This window comes from Polyodon spathula, unplaced genomic scaffold, assembly GCF_017654505.1.
Source record: "Polyodon spathula isolate WHYD16114869_AA unplaced genomic scaffold, ASM1765450v1 scaffolds_764, whole genome shotgun sequence".
In the NCBI taxonomy this organism is placed as follows: Eukaryota; Metazoa; Chordata; class Actinopteri; order Acipenseriformes; family Polyodontidae; genus Polyodon; species Polyodon spathula.
In genome coordinates this window covers 645,144-667,023 of record NW_024472252.1, presented here as the reverse complement: position 1 = coordinate 667,023, position 21,880 = coordinate 645,144, and the positions used below count along the sequence as shown (strand labels likewise).

Here is a 21,880-nt window from a genome sequence, read left to right as displayed (position 1 = left end):
TACTTTAAAATAACAACGATGATAAAATTAATAAAATGTATGCCTTTTTAAAGAGGTGACACTTGCTAAAGTAAATCAGTTGTCTGTAAATAAACTGTAAAAACAATTCAATAAAACTTTTTTTTTTTTTTTTTTTTTGGAAGTCTGGTTCATGATGTTAAGTCTTTTTTCTGTTCAATGGATGGAAACGGCTGTCGGTTGATCTACACGTTGGTCACACATTTCCCATTAAGAGCTCCACTGTTTTGTGCAGAATGGCACTGCGTAGATGTGTGTTTAGAGGAGACACTCTGCCTAGCATGACAATTCCAGTTAACCTCAGAGTCTACTGGGGGCGGGGGAGCTGAGCCTTTTTCAGGGGTCCTTTCTTGCACCCATCCCTTTCCTGTTTGTGGTGAGGAGCAGGGAGGTGGGACTGTCAGTAATGCACTGCAAACCTCCTGCTTTCAGAAGCCAGCCGTCCTGCCTGTGAAATATACACCGTGACAGAAAGTAACATATAAGTATATATAGAAGTACATTTCCGGAGGCTTTCATGCTACAGCAAATTTCTAAAATTAACTGGTTTGCGCATTAGCTAATTCTGTACGTTATCTGAGTGAAATTAAGGAAGTTAGATGCTTTGTCCGAAATGTGTGCAGTGAAGAACACATTTTCAGCAGCCTTTGTTAATGTGTGCATTGATGTATCTAAGTTATTAATTGCATGGAAAAATGATTGTACTGTGCAGCTGTGGCCAAAAGTTTTGCACCACCCTGTAGAATTAACAGTTTTTGTTTCATGGAGTTGCGTTAAACCTGCTGAATAATGTTACGTTAACTGACACATTGAACTTGCATACCACTTTGTAGTTTTCCATATACTTACTAAAAAAAAAAAAAAAAATGTGACATTTTGAAATGTCACATGAAATACTGTACTGTTATGGCTTTACGGTATAGTTTTGTAGTTTCTTTGATGTTAAAGATCTAAATTATGTTCATATAGCTTCTTTTTTTTTATCAATCCTAAAATTATAGGTGATGCAAAACTTTTGCCACAGCTGTATCTCTAACAAAACCTCTTGTAACCCAGCAGGTTTCCGGTCTGTCGGGCCTTGCATTGTTTGGTGCACAACTGGACAGATTTAGACACGCACTGCAACTTTAATTAGGTCACATCACACCATGTGCAGCTAGAAAAGAGATTTCCTGACCTGCAGTGAGAGCTCACATGAATCTGCACAAGCACAGGCTGCTCTCTGCAGCGCTGTGCGTGTTGAGGTTAGAAAGAGCAGAGCTCAAGGGTCTCTGCACCGCTAAGGATAGAAACAGACAGAGTTAACAGATCGATAGGAACAGAGCGTTCACACATCGCTTTGGTGTGTGTGTTGAGTCACTGACCAGCTTCAGTTATCGAACACCCTTTTGTTCTGTGAATTATTCGTATTTAACAGCAATTGCTCCTCCAGTTGGAAGCGCGTGGAGTTTATTGGTAAGTACTGCATTCATTCTGTAGGTCCTGTGTATAATACTGTGTGTGTGTGTGTGTGTGTGTGTGTGTGCAAAATAAAATAAAATGTTTCTTCTGAATATTGTCCGGTAGATGCAGTGTTATTACCCAGTTACTGCTTACAATTTGCTTATGGATCACTTGCGCTGAGCTGCTGCTGTAGCGTGTAACCCTAACTTTCTTCATCGGTGACCCTAGTATTGAAGCAAACGTTCAAGGCAAGAAAATAACCAAGAAAGTATGCAGACCACTCATTTCACAGCTCCTTTGTGCCAATAACTTGTCTCGTGCCAATGTGCCTTTCATTTGCATCATAAGACACTCCGTTTTACCATAATTACACCTGTAGGTAAATAGCAACAAATCGCGTACCTTTGCATTTACAAAGTCCAACGTTATTGTAAACTGTGGATTCTGTGGCACGGCAAAATGCGTTAAAAAAAGACAGAGGCTTTGATCAAATCGAGGCATTGAGACATATTTGTAAAAGTTTAGCAAACTGGTTTTAATTCTGCAAAATGCAATTGCAAGACTGAATTAATGAACTGGGGAGGGGAGGGGGGGGTACTTTTTCTACAGCAGGGTGTGTTCATTTATAAGCATGAAACTACAGGCTGTTTGATCAACCACATGGGTGACAGCATCAGGGTGAATTTGACTGCGTGATTATATACCGTAAATGTAAACTAGTAAATGACTTGCAATTAATATTCAGTGTGATTTCTTTGACTCTATTTTCAATACCCACTGCTGTGTATTTGGACCCAAGTGCATTTTTCAGTGTGAATTAAGGAAAGATCTGCAACACAGGCAAACGTTTTGTAAGCCGTCCTGCTGATGCGATGCGTGCCCAGCTGGTAATAGCAGGTGGCAAATGGTTATAACAAATTTGTTCTCAGTTCAGCCGGTCCCTTTGTGGGGGGGAGCTGGAGCGAATGATCTGGCACTGCGGTGCAGGTGGTATTGAGGAAGGGGTTGCAGAGCTGTGCCATGCTGCATGGGAGTCCACACCATGCTCCGTGCCACGTATAAAAGCACAGTAAGGGTCCCCTGCCACTCTCTGTGTCTGATCGCCTCTTACTGTCACTTTCCACTTCTCCTCTGTAGCGCCAATGTGCCGAATGCTGGTTTTCTTTGAGAAATGGCAGGAGGAAATTCATCAACCAGCCGGACCTCCACAGAAAAGACTACAGTATCAACCACACGTAAGGGCTTGAGTACATTCTATATTTGCATGTGCGCAGCATTTATTAAAAAATAAAATAAGAGGGGGGGGGCAGATTGACAGAAGATAGCACATTTTATCTTATTGTTTAATCATTTATTTTAGATTTTTTAAGAGAAAAAAAATATTTGCATACTGTAAAACTTCAATTACATTTGTTAGTTACTTTTGGAGCTTGCATTGGCAAAGTTTAAACCTCGCAATTCCCTGTGCAAGACGGCAGAGTTTTCATTTGGTGGCAGCGGTAGGATATCTAACACAGGGTATATGTTAAATGCAGAGGCAACCTTGTTGTTTGACTTTTCACTTAGACCAATCAAATGTAAGAAAGCGAATGCATGTATTCTTGTCCTTTTAGTGCCGACTCACTCCTTCAGTCAATTCCAGTACATTGCCGTTGGCTTGGCAGCAGTTGTGTTCCTGGTCATTGTTATTGTGGCCGCTGTGTTGTATAATAGGTAAGTCTGCAAATAAAATAAAGAACAAAATCCTGCTTCCCAGTGCTTCAGTATGCTTCAGATAACTTGCATGGAGCAGGTGGTGCATTTACTAATATAAAGATACTTTGAGGGTGATCTAGCCTGCATTGCATACATCTCCTGAACTCCTTAAAACTGGGGAAATATGGCAAACTGTGCTTGTGTGTATTTGTGCTGCGACCTTTTCAATGAGGCATCAGGGAGCCCAGCAAAGAGATAACATCCTGTAGCACCCCTCCTGTGTGGTAGATCAGAGCGCTTCGTAGTCTCACAGTCTTGTGCTGCTCCGTACTGTCCCAGGTACAGGAGGCTGAGTCAGACCATTGAGGAGATGAGGAGGAGAAGGGTTTTCATTGACACTGAAGAGGAGGCGCCAATCCCCCCGAGTCCTGACGACTCCCAGCCCACACAGAAGCCCCCAGCAGACAGCCTGCTACCCCTGGAATGCAGCAGGGCTGCAGCGAGACCACTGTGGAGCCCAGCAGTGCCAGTGTGTATGGATCTACTGACTGGAGAACAGCAAACTGGTTTAGCAGAGTTCATTGTGATACAGTACCACACTGGTGTTTAATTCTGTTAATCCCGGAGGACAAGGATATTGTTTCTGATTATAATAAATCAAGGCGGATTTTGTTTTACTTCAACCCTTAGATCTGTAAAACTGGCATTTCATTTCTTTATTTTTTGGGGATATTTCTAGTACACGTATAGATATCTACAGGGTTTTTTTTAGTGGATGTTTTGGGGCAAGTGTACTTTTTTGTGTTAACCAATATGAAACAAATATATAAAACCATCCAAAGACTGGATTCAGAGGGTACTATATTTTTTATTTGGGTTTATCTGCCAGCTTATGCAGGGTCTATTCACGTTAATAATGTAAATACCTCTTATTAGGGTTAATGATTGACTTTTCAAGGTTGTTGAGGTGAACTTTCACAAGTGAATTGAATCATTTAGTAAAACCTTAATCTGCCCCCTTAAGTACTCCTATCCAAGTTGTGAGCATCTGTACAGTTTCGTTCTTTGTTAAACCATGTACTGTACAGTGAGTGCTAACACTGCTGCATCTCCTCTTCCCTCTCCTCCCCTCCCCTCTCCTCCCATTCCCTCCCATCTCCTCTCCCCTCCTCTCCTCTCCCCTCTCTCCTCTCCTCTCTCTCCTCTCCCCTCCTCTCCCCTCCCTCTCCCCTCCCCTCCTCTCCTCTCCTCAGGCTCCATGCTTCACAGTGAATGACCTTTCCCTCCTGGAGGTTCTGAAGATCGGGAAGCAGGGTCGCTTCTACAAAGCCAAGCTGAGCCGGGGCACCTGCAAGGGACACAAGCTCGTCACCTGCAAGATCGTCAAGGAAGGTAGGGGAAGAGTCCAGAGTCAGAGCACTCGCCAGCCAGGCAGTATGTTCAACACATGATCCCCTAAATGAACAGCTGATATTAATCCCCAGTGCAGTTCCCTCACGAGTTCAGGGTGGCTGGGTTGGCCGGCACTGATCTGTTCATGTGTTTTCAAGGCATCAGCATGAAGCGTGTGGAGAGTGAGGTCTCTGTGATGAAGAAGCTGGGGTCCCACAACAACGTGCTGCAGCTGCTGGACTGGAACACCAGCCACGGTGAGACAGGGACGGGAGGGGCAGAGGGAGAGGAGGGCCAGAGAGAAGGGGAGGCAGGAGGGGAGGGGCAGAGAGAAGGGGAGGCAGGGGGGAGAGAGACAGGGAGGGAAGTACGGAAAAGGGGAAGCAGGGAGGGAGATCTGGGTGGATCTTTATAATCCGCTGCTGTTAAGATCGGTGATTCTCAAAGTGTTTTGGCTGTGGGCACAGCTTTTGTTTTAGTTTAGATGATCACAGCAGCCCCCAGTCGCCCCTGGGTCCTGTGTAAGCATCATGGCTGTGTTTCCCCAGAGCCCTACGTGCTGGTCATGGAGTATGTGAGCTTCGGCACTCTCAAGACTTTCCTGCAGACACACAGAGCTCAGCTGAGCGACACCCCAGACCTGCAGTACCTGCTCACTATCGCTGCCTATCACATTGCCCTGGCCATGGAGCACATCCGCAGCAAGATGGTGAGCACAAACAATCAGCATTTCTACACACATTTACACCACTGCAGCATCCTTGTGCCTCCCAAGGGATGCAAATAAGACTCCCATTGCATAGCAGTTTGATCCATTCCTGGCTTCAGTATTTCCATCCCAGCATAATTACAGTATCACCTCAGAAAGGCAGTACTAATCTGCAATAATTTAAACGGAAAGGGTTCTCAGCGTTTGGGCTTCTCTAAGTGGTGGACAAGAGCGACGTTTTTGGTTGTGTGTTGGGCAGGTGGTCCACTGCGATCTGGGTCTGAGGAACATCCTGCTGGGCCGGTTCCCTCACCAGTGCAAGGTGGCTGAGTTTGGAATGGCCAGAGACTTCTCCCGCTTCAAGAGCTGCAAGAGCAGCCGCAAGAAACACAAGATGGTAAGCGAGACAGAACCTGCACCGTAATCTTCACGAGGGATCCCTGGTCCCTTCATTTATTGTACATTCTCCATTCACTTTGCACACAACCCTCAGACGTGTATACAGTAGTTTACACATTTTAAACCCTTAGTGATACCGGTACCTTTCTTACAAATGAACCCCTGGCACTTCCCACACTTGGCTTTGCCTCGTCATGATTTCAATATGCTTGACTAAACTAATCGCAGGCATGATGGCGTACACCTATCTGGTACTCCAGCTGGGCCCGTGGTGCTTTAGCTCTGCCTCCCTGTGTGGGCGTGTCTGTTTCCTTTAGGTCGGAGTGCCCCTTCGCTGGTACCCTCCTGAGTATTTCAAAAACAACTACTACAGCTTCATGGGAGACGTGTGGTCCTTTGGCATCCTGCTGTGGGAGATGGAGACTTTGGGTAAGGTCCGGAGTTCACTGGTTTCATCAGCACAGCAGCTCTTTCGTTACTTTATCAAGGCAGACTCCTGCATGGTCTCAGTAACGCATTTCCTAATTCTATAATCATAGGCCTCAGGCTGTTCTGACCTCTTTGGCTCCTAAAATCAGCACAGAATTTGGCATAGAAAGGCATGCTGTATTTTTGTTCTCACAGATTGGATTAAACTTCAAATCTCCTTAATAGCGCTGAAGGAGTTTAAAGACAAGATTACCCGAATAATAGGACATGTGTTTTGCCTCCACCTTGCCCAGAACTCTTTTCGGAAAAGAGATGTTTTGCATTCACCACTGTGCTAACTTTGCACCCAGCTGCTCATGTTACAGAACCAGCAATTAACGACGGAGGCTGATTCAGGTGTTCTGCCCTTCCTGAGTCTTTTAACATGCGTTGCTTTCTTTAATGAACATCTCTGATAACGAGGATGCTTGTTTCTAAGTGTCGGTGCCTGCCTCTGATCGAGTGGACAGTTCATTTCTTGCAGTCTTTGCTGTGTCAGGGGGGTCTATCCTACAAAGAAAACTCGCTCTCAAACTGATAAGAGGCAGCTGTCGAACACTTAGAAACATATTATAAGCCATTAAATCGAAATTAAAGACAAAAGCGCTCCTATTACCATGTTGCATCTGTTGATAGAGAGTCTGTTGTGGTTGTGGAGAATGATTTGATTCTGGGTGTGAGATCTACACTCTCAGCCACATTAGTTGCCTCTAATTGGTTCCGGTGTTGGTTATACGTGCTTTGTGGAGGTGCTTGTGAGCGACCTTGTGATAGCGTCTCTCTTCTCCCAGGACAGTTACCCTACTCGGAGCTGCACTCGTCAGAGGAGGTGGTATTTCACATCTGCTCTGGATACAGACTGCAGAGGCCAGAGAGCTGCATGACTCAGATGTAGGTGCTCACACTGAGAAAGGCGTGGTTTTGTCTGCTTCAATCGTGCAAAAGGATTTCTGTTCTATTCCAAAACAGACCCTGCACGCCAGGAACTACATATATATATATATATACCTAAGATGTATTGGAATTTTTATTTTGACAAACTGTTAGCGGTGATGAGATGATTTCCTATAGACAAATTCATACCTTGTAGCTGATGGCTGCTGTTTTATGTGCCCTCCTCCTGCATGCAGTTTCCAGGTGATGACAGATTGCTGGTTGGAGCCCCCTTCCCTCCGCCCTTCCTTCTCTGACATTGTCACGCGCCTGGAGAACGTTATTGACAGCGACTCGGTGAGTGAAGCGCATCACTAGCACTCAGTGACTGGAGAGCAGGCGGATTTAGGAGAGTTTGTGGGATGTAGCTATACCAGGGAATAGTTTTTTTTAAGGCATTTCAATTTACAAACCATCAGAACAGTCTGAATACACAAATCAAAACAGCAGCATATGTTTGATTACCGTGGGTGTATTCTTAAAGCTTTGGGGGTGTGATTGTCACAAGAATGATTAAACATGAAATCCTTTTCCTTCTGAAACTTTCTGATAGAAACTATTCCAGAGGGCTGCTGTGTATCGCATCAGTATCAGTGTCTTCTCTATGTTATGCTATATAACTGTGTTTCCCTGATTTGCAGGATTATATTCAGGTCGATGCGGAGGACCGGGACGCTGTGTTTAATGACAGATACAGGGCAGTTAAAGGAAGAATCCCCTGTGAGAATGAGGCTGAATGAGGCTGGCTGGCAGATACAGAGACTCCAGGACCAGACCATTGTCGTGGAGCGAGATCTTCCGATGTATTTCTCATGCAATCCCAACTTCGTGTCCCGCAGGGCTCGTTTACACAGGCAATACTTGCTAGGGTTGACTTGGAAATGTGCTGGAAAGTCTTGATTGAAACTTTCTTTTTATTGTAAGATATTTTTAAGACTCCCATTGCATAGCAGTTTGAAGCATTCCTGGTTTTACTGTGTTTGATAAGACGCACCTGAGCTTGTTACCTGTACACTGTGGCTAATCAAGCTCCTAGTAAAACCTGGAATGGGTGAAACTGCTATGCAGCAGGAGTCTTATTTGCATCACTGTGTATTGCAGTAAAGGTGGCTGGTACTGAGCTGTTGAAATAATGTAAGTGGAATGGATTTTCAGTTTTTAGACTTCTCCAGAGTATTCCCCTTGGCAAGCGGGAAGGATTGCCTCTTCCTTCAGTGTCCCTGTCCCCATACAGTAAGTGCGTTAGGACAGTGATTCCCAGCCCCGGTCCCGGGACCCCCTGTCGCTACTGGTTTTCATTCCAGCTGAGCTCTGAGTTACTGCACTAGACCCTCCGTTGAAGCGATCATGTGCGTAATTAGCCGAAGTGAACAAATCAAATACAGTACTTTAGTATTTATTCAAGCTAATAATTCAATGTTTTGAAATGTCTAAGAGACTCTTTTTGGTTTGTGTTTAGAATCCAGTTTGAACACGATCATGAAAGTGTGAGCTTATTAAATGTTAAATGCTGCTGTTGCTGTTTTCTCAGTCCAGTTCATTTTGAAATTATCAGCAGTTTTGTAGCAGGCCATGCAGACCATGAGACTCTCCTTTTTGGTTTCAGTGTAAAATGATTTGAAGCTTTTTATATGTATGTGGGATTAATTAATTAATAATAATAATAATAATAATAATGTGATATTTATTTTGTCATTTTGTATTTAATTAATTTCAGTCGATTTTTATTCAATTCATAGTTATTGCAGATTGTAGTCATGTATTTTATATAACATAACACGCACATATGTATTGTGTTTAATTTTCAAATCGTTTATATGAATACCCCGTGTACAATAAGAAATAAAGTCACTGTATACATGTACAGACCCTCAATGCGACATCAGTCATTATATTTGCAATGTTTTAGAATGTTATACCACCTTGGAATACCCTCTACATAGCGTGTGCGTGTGCGTGTGCGTGTGCGTGTAGAGTTTAGGTGTAAGAATGTTTACCTGTCTCTTTAAATGCCACAATGTTCAGTAACTCCGCCCACTCGCAAACCCTCCAATGAGAGTGCCCGCAGGAGCACGCCATGTGTGAAGCTTTGCCTCTGTGGGATTCTGGACTCCTCATCGCAGTGAATTACCCAGGAAGAGCGTGTTTATTTGTCTTGCTGTTTTCTGAACCGGGTGAACATTTTTTCCCAGGTTGATCAAGGAGAGATCCACAGCTTGCGCGGCGTTTCTTTGATCGCGTACCCCGCAGTCCTCGTTATCAAGCCCAGGGATATTACTGGTCGTTCTCCTTGCGCACCGGGCTGCTCTGTACCCGTCCGCCTGTGTCTGAATACACAAGCCATGGCAACTTTTATTCGTGTACTGGAATGGCTTTTCTTCCTTTACTTCGCCTCGCACATCCCCATTACCCTGGCGATAGACCTGCAAGCCCTACTGCCCACAGAGTACTACACACAGTCTGTAAGTAACCTCTTATTCCCGGGTCTGGTACACGAGCACGACCCGTACCCAACCCATTGCATGCTGTTATCTAAAACGATGTAAGACACACATCGAGACACCAGGGGTCGCTGAAACCCTTAGTGGTACGTGTGCAGCTAATTGCTAAAATAGCGACTTTCTTCTTCTCCAGCTCCAGGATCTTCTGAAATGGTACGCGGCAGAATTTAAGGACCCGATGATGATGGCTCCCCCGGCCTGGTTCAAGTCGTTCGTCTTCTGTGAAGCGCTTCTCCAGGCTCCCTTCTTCCCAGTAGCAGCATACGCCTTTTTCAAAGGTGGGTGCAGCGCTGGCTTTGTTATTGAGCACCTCCCAGTGGTGCAGCACACATGGAGCACTTGCAGAAAGCCAGTCTACACAGCACAGTGCACAGACTGCCCTCTAGTGGTGTAAAGACGACGGTGCAACGTGCTTCTGTACCTTGCTAAAAGGACTGGAGAGTACCAGATGAGAGCTGTGTAGTAACACCACAGTTTCTGCATCGGTGTGAGTCGTGCGCTGTGCAGGTTCGAATATGCTTTAAAGAGATAACGAGTACAAACAGGATGTCATTTAGACACTGCTGTAGCAGATCCATCGTCCATTTACACCCTGTCAGCAAAACTAATCTTATCTGTTACTCCTGTGTAACAGATAAGATTACTGAACTGCACTGTTCACGCTGCCCCCTATTGCACTGCAGTTACATCTCCTTCTCCTCCCTTGCCCTCTCTGCAGGAGGCTGCCCGTGGATCAGGACTCCAGCCATTGTTTACGCCACCCATGTGGCCACCACCGTGGTTCCCATCATCGCCCACGTCCTCTTCCACGACTTCCCCAAGGGGCCACACCCAGGGCCTGAGACCCCTGCAGAGCGCCTGACCCTCACGGCTATCTACGCTCCATACCTCCTCGTTCCCATCGTCCTCCTGCTCACCATGCTGTTCAGCACAGCCTACAACGGGGAACTCCGTGGTGCAAAGGTGCAGACGGGTAAAAAGAGCAGATAACCGAGAGGTTTGTGGAGCTGGCCCTTCATGGGGCAGGGATGGAAAAAGGACCCTCATTACATAGAAGTTTGATCCATTCCTGGTTTTACTAGGAGTTTAATAAGCTTGTTGCCTATACACTGTGGTTTAGCAAGCTTGCAGTCAAGCCTGGAATGGGTTAATTATGGAATAGGAAATAAAAATGTGATCATATTGCAAAGCTATTCAAATAAACCATGCTTTTATAATTTGAGATATTTCTATTCAAAGCTTTCATCCTGCCTGCAAAACAGCTGGGTTTTGTGTAGGTGCGATTGATTTCGATTTTTAATTTCATGCCAAAATTACTTCTACAAATAACAATAGTATGTGCCAGTTTTGTTTAGTGGGGTTTTTTGTTACTTGAATAAAACCCTACTTTTATTAAAAGTCTGTTGGATTATTCACTTCTGTTAACTAATGTGTGTAATATAAGCTGGACCTTCCATGCAGCTTATTGATAAGGGGCAAGTAAACAAGCTAGTGAAAAGATAAGCGCTTGCAATGAAGAGAAAAACAAACGTACACGCTTGATTTAGCTTCTGAACTTTGTTCACTAGAGTCCAGACAGCGATTAAAGTGAGCTGTGCCCCCGTGTCTCTCTTGAATGTCATTGATCGTTAAGTTTCTCAGAACACAAACTGCGATTTACCTTTTAAAAAAAGCAACCACAAACAATTAGCATTTTTGGTTTTTAATAAACTTACATGAAATCGACGGATCCAGATAAGCACAACAGAACAAACTCGGAACCGAAAAATATGTTTCACAGAGTCGAAGCCTACCGTTGGTCCTTTGGGCATCGATCTGTTTTCAGTGTAGTGCTGTTTAACAAACGCAAAGAACGTGTCTGCAGGCTGCCTTAACGACACAAACGAGAGCCAACATCTTCAACACATATTAATACAAGATTATCAAACTGCTGGCATTACTGTACAGCACCCTGCAGCTATTATTAATGTATGTTCATATTTAAAAAGAAAAACAAGGAATTAATACAACTGGCTTTTTACTAAAGTACCACAAGATAGAAATCATATAAATATGAATCACTCAACTAGTGTGTGTGTGTATATCTATTTTTTTTTTTTTTTTCAAAAGGTATGACAAATATTTTTGCATCCTGGTTTAAGCTCTTCAATAAAGGGGTGAGTGTTTTTTTTTTTTTTTTTAATTCCAAGGAGAATTCAACAGGCCCGGTGCGTGCCACCAATCCTTAGTACTTCAAGTGTGTGAGTCTGGAGCTCTAGAAGAAGGGGCTGTGTGGTCTTCCTGTGCCCTGCGTTGGGATGGGACGGGCTGTCCTTCACTGCTTCCTGTTGTCACAATCCCATCAGTCTCTTATTTTTGCAGGATGAACTGGTCAATGAATTCATTTTGTTCTGCTTCCACCTTGGACAGCGCTTCGTATTCAATCCGATACCTGTGGACACGAGCAAGGGCATTCTTCAACTGAAGTGGGGCTGCATTCAGACAATTTAGCAAACTGCAGCATAGCGGTCCCTACTCGTAGAGCTTCAAGTCATGCATTATTCATACTCTCCCGTCACAACTGCAACGGTATTCTGTTACATAGAGCTTAATGCAAACGCAGGTCAAAATTACAGGAGGTGACCGAACCAGGATTTCATATCAGTGTGAGCCGTTCAGGGTTCTACAGCGTGATCATACTGGTCGCTTGCCTCTAGCTCAAGAGGAACTGATGCAATGCGAGCCTCACTGCGATCCACTCGGTTCACTACGCGTGTAAGGAGTCCATTCAGATTGTATGTTTCTGAAGAGCTTGAGGTGAGAGTGGCAGGCAGGCAGACAGACAGGCAGAGACAGGCAGGCAGGCAGGCAGGCAGGGAGAGACAGGCAGGCAGGCACAGACAGGCAGAGACAGGCAGACAGGCAGGCACAGACAGGCAGGGAGAGACAGGCAGGCAGGCAGAGACAGGCAGGCAGGCAGACAGGCAGGGAGAGACAGACAGGCAGCGCAGACAGGCAGACAGGCAGGGAGAGACAGGCAGACAGGCAGGGAGGGACAGACAGGCAGGGAGAGACAGGCAGGCAGGCAGGCAGGCACAGACAGGCAGACCTCTCAAGCTGCATCTTCTTTTCTGCGATGAGGGCCTGGAGCTGCTGCTGCTGAGCCTCCCTCTGCTTGGCCACCGATTTCAGCAGATTCCTTGCGCCGATCGCCTGCAAGAAGAATCTCCACTTACAACACCGACCACACAGATGTATTTTTTTATATAAATGCGACCCCGGAGTGTCCAATCCCAGTCCTGGATGCCACTCCACTCCAGGTTTAACAGGTGGAATGATAATGAGCTGCTTCAGGGTCTGGATGGGGGTTTAATTGGTTCAGTTAAACACTTTAAAACAGGGTTGGAACAAAGACCAGGACTGGAGGGGACCGCTTTGGACACTCTTGGGTTATATGAACTAGCCAGCCATTAGCAATGCCCATCATACGCAGTAGAAGTAAGTTCAGAATAACTGAAGCAGCCCTGACCTTCATCTTCTCAGTCTCTGCCTCTTGTGCCAGCTCATCCACGAGCTCAATCAGCCCTCCGACTATCTTCTGGAACTGACTGATTTCTTCAAACAAACAAAAAAGACCAAAAATATCTTAGCAGAATTTTTTTCCCCTCTGGTTTAAAAAAAAATAAATTAACAAATAAACAAACAGTCTAACCAACTTGTACTCAAAGCAGTCACACAGCAGTGTATTTATATCTCTAGTGATTGCTGAGTGTCCTGGGATACAGAGCGCTTTGCTGTTTCTGAATTACACTATGATGAAGGATATTATATTTCGGGGTGGGCAGTACAGGCGGATGTCCTGATCCAGGTTTGGCTGCAGTTTGACCCGAGTCCCCCTGGACTTACTCTCCACGAATTCTTTACACTCCTCTTTGAGGTCGGTGGTCTTCTGCCCCACCTCCGGGTCCAGGACTCGCAGTTTGTTGAGCTCATCGAAGTGAAGCCCAGCGTCCGCCAGGGGGTCCTTCGACATTGCTTGGGACGCCTAAACCTAAACAGAGACGGGACAATTCACATCACCAACGGCTTGCCCTGGTCCAGAACCACAGCGGTGGCCGCTTTCAATTAGTTTCAACCAACCTGTTGGCAAGAGTCTTCTAGAGAGCCAGCAGGCGAACATTGTGAAACCTTGACCTTGGCATCTTTGCTAGGACGCACGGTGTACCAGATCTTGCTTTGATTGAACAGATTTGCTAGATCCAGTAGAGAATCTACTGGCAGCTGCCTTGGGGTGTGCCAATAAGAAACCCCCAAAAAGGACTGCTGCCATAATCAAGGCTGACGAAAGAGAAAGGATTATTGACCCTAAGTTTACAGAAAGGGAAATTAGTAGCCGTTATTTATTTATTTGTCTTTTTAAAACCAGGTACGTCAAATGAGCACAAACAAACGATGCCGTTATATAACACGGTCCTGGTTTGAGGGGAGCACTTTGAAATCTGCGGCGCGTTTTTAACAGCTCTACCTGTTATTTCAATGTACTCTTGAACTGCATTGTTATGATCACTCGCTCTAATTCTGCCAACCGCAAAAGTCTAAATGCAAGCTATGAAATGACATAAATACAGCTTGAGCTGGGTGTGCATCGCCCGGCTCCACCGCAGCCAGCTGCAACCTTTGATAAGGAAAGCGATACAGTCAGATCCGCTTCAGCACAGAGAGGAGCTCCGGATCCGATACTAACCGCGGCAAATTAAACATATAAAAGCAAGCACGGGAGACACCGACCTGCCTTTTAAAGATGTTTGATGCAATAAGCGGCTGGGAGAGTCTCAAACGCCGCGGCGCCTTCCTGTTTTGCTGGCTGCCAAGGCGACGGGTTTAACCAGATTCTGATCACCAACACGGCACTTTCGCGGCGCTTTACACCCGCAAAAAAAACGGGGGTGTGCAAATCACACAATTGTAATGTAATAGCGGTTTCGTGAAGTTTATTTAGTACGAGACCTCGTGAATAAATCTTATCGAATGTACAATTACTTATTGATAGTATACCGTGATTTATTTTTTGTTGTGTTGTTCTATTTGAGTAAAATCGATTAAGCATTCGCCCTTCTTCTGTAAAATGGACGAGTCCATTAGCTTCAACTTAGACTGTACCTTTCCGAGAGTTTTAGGGTGGTGTCACAAATTATAAAGATGTAATTACTTGCAATTAAAATCCGTAATTAAGGACGTTAGTAGGAACAAGACGTCATTATTAAATTCAATGTATCTCCTAAAATATGTTTGTTCGTTGTTTCATTAATAGTTGCGTTTCTTCCCGAAGTGGAACACCCCCCCCCCCCCCCCCCCCCCAAAAAAAAAAAAAAAATGTCTTGCAGAGGCATTATGGGTGATGTAGTTCTGGGGTGATTTGTTTGCCTGGGAATGACTACAAAACCCCGAATTCCTCCGAATCTTTCCTTTGACAGACGGAGGCTGTGTTTCCTGTGTGTGTGTGTTTTTTAAGGAGGAAACTGGAAAGTTTTCATTTTGAGAAGGCGTGAAAAAAACAAAACAAAAACACACTTAAGAACGAAAACAAAACAGAAGGCGCACGTTGCCTTGACAGGTAAGTAACTTTATATCACCCAGCTTAACAACTAAGGTCTGTTTATTAGACTGTGCTCGATTTAAAACGCGCTAACGCTATTGCGAGTGGGAGGCGGGCTGCAGACGATACAGATCCTCATATAATGTTCTCTTAATGGACACATGTAACTGTAGTCTTAAATTGAATTATTATAACGCCCCGCCACCCCCCCGCACGCTGTCAGCAATTCAACACTGCACGCAGGTTATTGCTATTAATGGGTCTCTATTCAGCCATACCCTGCCTTCAGAAGGTTGTTATTTATTTTTATTGTTTTATTCATGTTTGTATTTGCTTATTTATGTATTATTATTATTATTATTATTATTATTATTATTAGTTATTTGTTTGATTAGTTTTGTTGAATAACGCGTAAAATTTAGTTCATAGTCCAGATTTTACTGTGTTAAGCGCATTGTACTGAAATCTCTCTATCAAAGGTGTCAAAGTACTACGAGTATAGAAAATGCAGAGCCTGCTTGATATTTGGCCCTCAGATAATGTGTAGTGATAAGGGGGAGGGAAGTTTGATTCACCAGTTTAACCTATTCAATTAAAGCATAGCAGAAGCATGGTAAAGCCCAGAGAAGTAGGTATGGGGTCTTTTAAGGGGGTGTTTGGGGTTTTCCCCCCTGAAAACCCACAGAGGATCCCCCTGTGTCCATCGCCCCTCCTGGGCTCTGTCATGCGTTTGGAATGCAGTGGCTGCAGCTTCCCTTTCCCTGTTAGCGTGCCCGCCCACATTCCGCCGGTCCTTTCCTGCCTGCTTCCCAGTCTGACTCCCGGGTGCTGTAAGCAGGAACTTTTTTTAAAAGCCTTGTCTTTTTTTTGTCCACACATCAGACCCGTACACAGGTCTAGGGAAAGGTAACTTGGGTTACTTCGATCTCTCTTTGTGTTTGTGCTGGCACAATTGAGATGGAACTGTGCTGGCACAAAGTGACTAAACTGAACTCTCTGGAAAGCGTTTGCTGATTTCAGTGTAATTTGCCCTTGAAGTACTAGCTGGTGCCTTGACACAGCAGACCCACGGCACTTGTTGTTTGCGTTGGCAGTGATGCCGGAGTGTGGAAGAGAGTGCCGGGGGCAGTGCCCTCAATAGCAGTCACCACGGCGCGGGACATCAAGCCGACAGTCTGCAGAGTCGTCATCTACCTACAGAGGGGCATGTCTGGAGAGTCCTGCCTGACCAAGCTGTGCCCGTCGCTGCCAGGGCCAACCCCCCCCGGGGGCAAGCCCAAGACCTGCAGCTACAAAGGGAGCCCCAACCACAATTACGTGCGTCTGAACGTAGGGGGCGCTGTCTACTTCACCACTGTGCAGGTGCTGACCCGGCAGGACACCATGCTCAAAGCCATGTTCAGTGGCAGGATGGAGGTGCTCACTGATAAGGAAGGTAACTGCACTGTGTTGTACAGTAAATATATTTGTGTTCAGCGCTACTTTGTCGGCTATTTTCAGTATTTCGTGCACGAAAGGGTTAAATTAGGCCAAGTTGCATGAGTTATTTACAGTGTATTCGAGTGAATGGGTTTCCTTAAGCTAGAATTATTGGAAATTAGTTCCTGTGCCGATCCATTCCAGGTTTATTATAATGTGTCATTTTAATAATGAAGTGCTTCAGTTCCTGGTCAGTTTTAATAAGGTTAATTGAGTTATTAGCGATTGGTGCCTTTTCATGGAACTGTTCCGAGCCTGGTTTCAAACTGGTCTTCTGATAGCAGGTTCAGTGAGATATTAACAATAAGAGGTATAGCACTGCAGTAGTTGCCTGAAAATGACCTAGTGATTCATGGGCTTAAGAGTGGAACAGAGCAAACGAATGTAACACTGAGCTCAGTTCATCCCTGGTGACCCTTCGCTTTGCCTTGCCTGGAGTCACCTTGCCTTGCCTGGAGTCACCTTGCCTTGCCTGGAGTCACCTTGTTGCATCTCTCTGCAGGCTGGATCCTGATTGACCGCAGTGGGAAGCATTTTGGCTCTATTCTGAACTACCTGCGAGACACCACCATCACATTGCCCAAGAGCCAGCAGGAGATCAGAGAGCTGCTGGCAGAGGCCAAGTATTACCTCATTCAGGGGCTGGTGCAGATCTGCCAGACGGCGCTGCAGGTGAGGGGAGGAGAGGGGGAGACAGGTCCACTCTTGCAGAGATGCTCAGCTGGAAAGCAGGCTTATATCCAAGCATCACTGTGCCAGGTGTCTGCTGCACTCTGCTTCCCTAGCTAAGAGCTTCAAGAACCCCATTTTAAAATGTATATTCAAAATGAATGCCTATTGAAATGCAAAAGGATTCTTGAACCTAGGCTATGGAAAACGAATGCTGCATTTTAATGCTTCTGTTGGATTTTAAAAAAAGACATAAAAGGTGCAGAGTACGGCGATCATATTTGTTAATAAACAACTAAAAATGAGTTTTTTAAGAGCGTCAGATTGCTATGGGCCCCTGTGCTGAAACATGTTTCTCCCTCCATGTGCTGTTTTAAAGTATTTCGTATTTTGTTTGTTAATTGGAATGTAGTGGCTCATTAGACCCCACAGTGAAAGCCCTGCTCTCTCGTCTGCCTTTGCTGAAATAACTTGCCTAACCCATCACAAGGTGGACATTGTCTGGTTTCCTTGGCAACTGCATTCCACGCACTGGCTGTGTTAGCTAACAATGAGTGAGAGAGGGTGGGGGCGGTGTTGTGAGCCTGTTCATGTCTACTCTGTGATTTCTTTCACTTAAAAACTCAACCGCGGATAGCCACGAGTGTGCCGTCATCTAGCGTTTTAGTAATCACTCGACACATTGATCAGCTGTGAAACGAGGTTCCGCAGCGTTTTACAGCACAGTCCACTCAATTGATCCTCACAGCGGCACCAGCAGGACTGATGTAGGCTTTAGAGGGATCTGCCAATGTTTCTGTTGTTTAACCAGATCCCTGCGTACTGTAGATCTTGCGGCCGCTTGCCCCCTAGCTGCTCTTAAAGAATCCGTTTTGTTTCCGCACAGGTAAAGAAAGACTTGTATGAGCCGGTCTGCACTATTCCCATTGTCACCTCTTTGAAGGAGGAGGAGAAGCTGATTGAGGCGTGTACCAAGGTAACAAAAAGCACTGCTTCCTCTGATCCTTTGCCAGCGTTACAATTCAACAGGTCATCAAAGGCACTGAAAAATCAACGCAGGTTAATTCCCAAGGAAAGCAAACTTTGTCGATACCTGATTTAGGATCCTTGTGTCCGTCCTCAGTGCCTCAGTAAAGTTTTGTGTGTATTTGATTTTTATAAGAGATTTTATCAGCTCAGTATTGCCCAGACTGCACAAGATTACATCTCTTACAGCAGTAAAAGGCACCCTGCACGTGACGCATTAACTATAGTATAAGCTAAGATTTTCACACTGTAAGGGCTGACAGCTGCTTTATCTTCCCTACAGCCGGTTGTGAAACTGCTGTACAACAGAAGCAACAACAAGTATTCCTACACCAGGTATAACACCCTTTCTGACGGGCAAGTGATACAAGTTTTGAAAGTGTTCAAAGCATCCATTGGACCGCCTTGTTCTGTCGCCTGTCTCATTCAGTAACTCCGACGACAACCTGCTGAAGAACATCGAGCTGTTTGACAAGCTGTCCCTGCGCTTCAACGGGAGAGTCCTCTTCATCAAGGACGTGCTCGGAGACGAGATCTGCTGCTGGTCCTTCTACGGGCAGGGCCGCAAGCTGGCAGAGGTGTGCTGCACCTCCATCGTCTACGCCACGGAGAAGAAGCAGACCAAGGTGACTGTAGCTTCAGCTGTAGCAGTCACGCGAGCATTCCCGTGCACCACGCTCGATCGCTGAGCTCTGTTGAACCTCATTCTACAGCACTGAGACGTGAAGCCTGGATTCCCCAGTGTTGTGTAAAAGCTCCAATAGAATCCAGCTTGATCGCATAGACAGACACTTGAGCCAGCACCATCATCAAAGGAGCCCCCTCTTATCTCTCCCTCTCTCTCTGTCCAGGTGGAGTTTCCAGAGGCTCGGATCTACGAGGAAACCCTCAACGTGCTGCTGTACGAAACCCCTAGGGTCCCTGACAACTCCCTGCTGGAGGCCACAAGCCGGGGGTCCCACCGGGGGTCTCACAGCGAGGACGAGGAGGGCACAGAGTTGCGGGACCGGGTGCGGCGCATCCACGTCAAGAGATACAGCACTTACGACGACCGGCAGCTGGGACACCAGCCAGGCTACAGAGACTAACCCCACTGGTCAGCCCAGAGACGGGGCTCTCTTACAGGCACGCAAAGCTGGGTCCAAGCCTGATGCACCACCTGAAGGAGTGGGCTTCATGGCAGCTATTCTTTTTAAGTGATTGTCCCGTTTCTGGTTGTCCACTTTCATGCAGTTGCATGCAGTCAGTGTCGGTCAGTTTGGTTGCTTGGCTATGCTGTAGGTGTGCTTGGGTGCAAACCCAACTCAACAAACTCAACCACTGGTGGATGAGCTAGCGTTCAAGCCCAGGGTCTGGTGGCTGAGCTGAGGTTCAAGCCCAGGGTCCTCCGCATCGCTTCAGGGACTTCATCCTTCCCACACATCGCTTTTACTTTGTAACTTCATTTAACTTGTACAGTGTGTTGTGTAGAGAAATACAACCCACCTTGTTTTAAGAGACTAACTCAACTAACCAGAAACTACTTCTCTTTTTAATAAATAGATATGGTTTATTCGAAGTGGAATACACAAGTTTTACAATCTGGACTATATTGTCAGTGTGTGTAGATAACCCTGAGTGCCTTTTAACGCGGATGACACTACCTGATATTGAGAGAGAGCTTAAACTCAGCTTGCATTACTAGTCTTTTTTTTATATTGGTATGAAAACGATATTTATTATATATCTTTTATAGCTATTTTCAGTGTTTTATGTTTGCACTGTGACACAGCCAACCCTTCATCTCTAACAATGGACTAACTAGCCTTTCAGTCAGCCTTCTGTAGCCTCCCCTGCACTGTTACCAGAGCGATCAGGTCTTGAATCTAATGTCAGCTGTGCTCTACAGCCTGAAAAGGGCAACAGTCCTGAAGCTGAGGGTAGGTATCTGAACAGACACCACTCCGAGGAAGAGCTCTGACACTGTGGTGTGTGTGTGTGTCGTTAGATCAGTCTGCTCTCGGCTTGAGCAGGGGGTAGCTGTGCTCGCTGACCGGCAGTCGCTTGCACAATGTTCGTTTTTTTAAAAGTGTGTTTTAGTATTTAGTACCGTTGTTAGATTCTATTCTTTTTCTGCGTCAGTTTCGGGTTGTTTTTTGGGGGGGGGGGGGGGGGGGGGAGTAGTATTTTAAATGTATTTTATTCATATCAATAATATTAAACAATACTGTAGACCAAGTTCTGTTATAACTGGAGAGCTCTGGTTTCTGTAAATCGAAAATGAGTGAATCAGTGAATCTCTCTGTAAAAATGAATAAACTAACTGACTGGCAGGATGTTCTGCGTGATCATAACACTACAGCAGTTGCACGACTTATCAGCGTGACTGGGGCCAAGTGTAAAACTCCCAGTGCATAGCAGTTTGATCCATTCCATGTTTTACTGTTATCTTTGTGATCTGTGAGTTTATAGTACACAAGATAAAATTGTGCATACGTTTTATTTAGATGGGAAAACAACCCAATGAAACGAAGCAGCCTGTGAAAAAAACACAATGCATTTTATTCAAATCAAGTACATAGTAAAACCTGGGCCGGATCAGAATCCTTAACTGTACTCTGATTTATGACATGAAGTGAAATATTTGTCCACTTGACTGCTCCCCCTTGAGGATAGATATGGGCTCTTATTTCCCATTTCATCTCCTGCACGAGGAGGTGTATCGAGGGCAGGAGGGTGTGTGAATCAAGTCTCCAGTTACGATCCCAACACTATAAAGCCTCGCCTCACCACAACACAGAAGAATGATGCTAGTTGTTATCTGTGGTAATGTGTACTTTAATGAACCTGTCTAATGAAAAGTGAATGATTTACGACTTCATGTTTTACATATATACCGGTAACACACATACAAAAAAACAAATAAATATCTGTGAAATATATGCTGTGTTTCAAATGTTTTGAGTTCAGTTTGGGCTCTTTTTTTGTTAATGATTTCTTGTTTAGATTTTTAAGTTCTAAAAGAGTTTGACATGGAATAAACCAACAGCTTGGGTACTTGAATTAAATGTACAGTGATGATATACTATCGGGAAAGTCCTTTGTGTGACAGTGTGCTGTGCAGACATTGCAAGTTTACTACAGTACAGTCAAAGCTCACTTTAAGGCTCGTATAAAGACCACGTCACAATGGTTAGCACAGCATTGGTCCTGTTGGCCACCCTGCAACTCTCCTTCATTATTAATGCAATCCTTGTATTCCCTATCCAGCCAATGTTTTGTTGGTCCCTTACCTGAAGAAGTGTTTATCGTTCTGTTTAGCAGTTTTATTTCTGTGCCACCAGAGGGCACATCGGTCCAGCTCAGATAGTGGTGTACAGTGGGCAGGCTACTAGGCACTCTATCCCATGTATCTGACAGTACACGCTTGGGCCTGACGCTGTTTTACACCCAGAAGGGAATGATGATAATAATAATCTTTATTTTATAGAGCGCAATTCGCGCAGCACATCTCAAAGCGCTTCACAATCTAAAAACATCATAACTTGGGCGCACAACAGCAAAATGCCTGATCTCCCATAGACCTGAGCCCAG

At 45.1% G+C, this 21,880-nt stretch overlaps 4 protein-coding genes across 8 annotated transcripts; 3 read left to right on the top strand and 1 right to left on the bottom strand.

Annotated features, from left to right (window-relative positions):
* Positions 1–967: 967 nt before the first annotated feature.
* si:ch211-167j9.5 (tyrosine kinase receptor Cad96Ca) lies at positions 968–8,039 on the top strand. 3 transcript variants are annotated; one of them, XM_041241118.1, is made up of 12 exons: positions 968–1,473; positions 2,599–2,696; positions 3,075–3,174; positions 3,496–3,685; positions 4,410–4,548; positions 4,707–4,805; positions 5,097–5,257; positions 5,517–5,654; positions 5,974–6,085; positions 6,916–7,015; positions 7,255–7,354; positions 7,699–8,039. In XM_041241118.1, exons 2-12 carry the CDS (start codon positions 2,633–2,635, stop codon positions 7,795–7,797), a joined length of 1,302 nt encoding a protein of 433 aa, XP_041097052.1. In that variant the 5' UTR covers positions 968–1,473; positions 2,599–2,632; the 3' UTR covers positions 7,798–8,039. The 3 variants fall into 3 exon arrangements, with proteins under 3 accessions (XP_041097052.1, XP_041097053.1, XP_041097051.1); XM_041241119.1 differs by lacking the exon at positions 968–1,473 and having other exon boundaries at positions 1,481–2,696; positions 6,921–7,015; positions 7,699–7,790; XM_041241117.1 differs by lacking the exon at positions 968–1,473 and having other exon boundaries at positions 1,482–2,696.
* Positions 8,040–8,801: 762 nt separating this feature from the next.
* On the top strand, positions 8,802–10,956 carry tmem97 (transmembrane protein 97). Its single transcript, XM_041241112.1, has 3 exons — positions 8,802–9,519; positions 9,692–9,836; positions 10,277–10,956. Exons 1-3 carry the CDS (start codon positions 9,400–9,402, stop codon positions 10,546–10,548), a joined length of 537 nt encoding a protein of 178 aa, XP_041097046.1. The 5' UTR covers positions 8,802–9,399; the 3' UTR covers positions 10,549–10,956.
* A 98-nt stretch (positions 10,957–11,054) lies between these two features.
* Positions 11,055–14,568, bottom strand: ift20 (intraflagellar transport 20 homolog (Chlamydomonas)). Of its 3 annotated transcripts, none has more exons than XM_041241115.1 (5): positions 14,330–14,568; positions 13,444–13,588; positions 13,067–13,152; positions 12,647–12,750; positions 11,055–11,989 (listed from the first exon to the last, which is right to left on the bottom strand). In XM_041241115.1, exons 2-5 carry the CDS (start codon positions 13,568–13,570, stop codon positions 11,908–11,910), a joined length of 399 nt encoding a protein of 132 aa, XP_041097049.1. In that variant the 5' UTR covers positions 13,571–13,588; positions 14,330–14,568; the 3' UTR covers positions 11,055–11,907. The 3 variants fall into 3 exon arrangements, with proteins under 3 accessions (XP_041097049.1, XP_041097048.1, XP_041097050.1); XM_041241114.1 differs by having other exon boundaries at positions 14,326–14,552; XM_041241116.1 differs by lacking the exon at positions 14,330–14,568 and adding an exon at positions 13,678–14,301.
* A 384-nt stretch (positions 14,569–14,952) lies between these two features.
* On the top strand, positions 14,953–21,226 carry tnfaip1 (tumor necrosis factor, alpha-induced protein 1 (endothelial)). Its single transcript, XM_041241111.1, has 7 exons — positions 14,953–15,151; positions 16,228–16,568; positions 17,115–17,284; positions 18,168–18,257; positions 18,591–18,643; positions 18,738–18,933; positions 19,159–21,226. The coding sequence occupies exons 2-7, from the start codon at positions 16,340–16,342 to the stop codon at positions 19,393–19,395; spliced, it is 975 nt and encodes a 324-aa protein (XP_041097045.1). The 5' UTR covers positions 14,953–15,151; positions 16,228–16,339; the 3' UTR covers positions 19,396–21,226.
* The last annotated feature ends 654 nt before the right edge of the window (positions 21,227–21,880 follow it).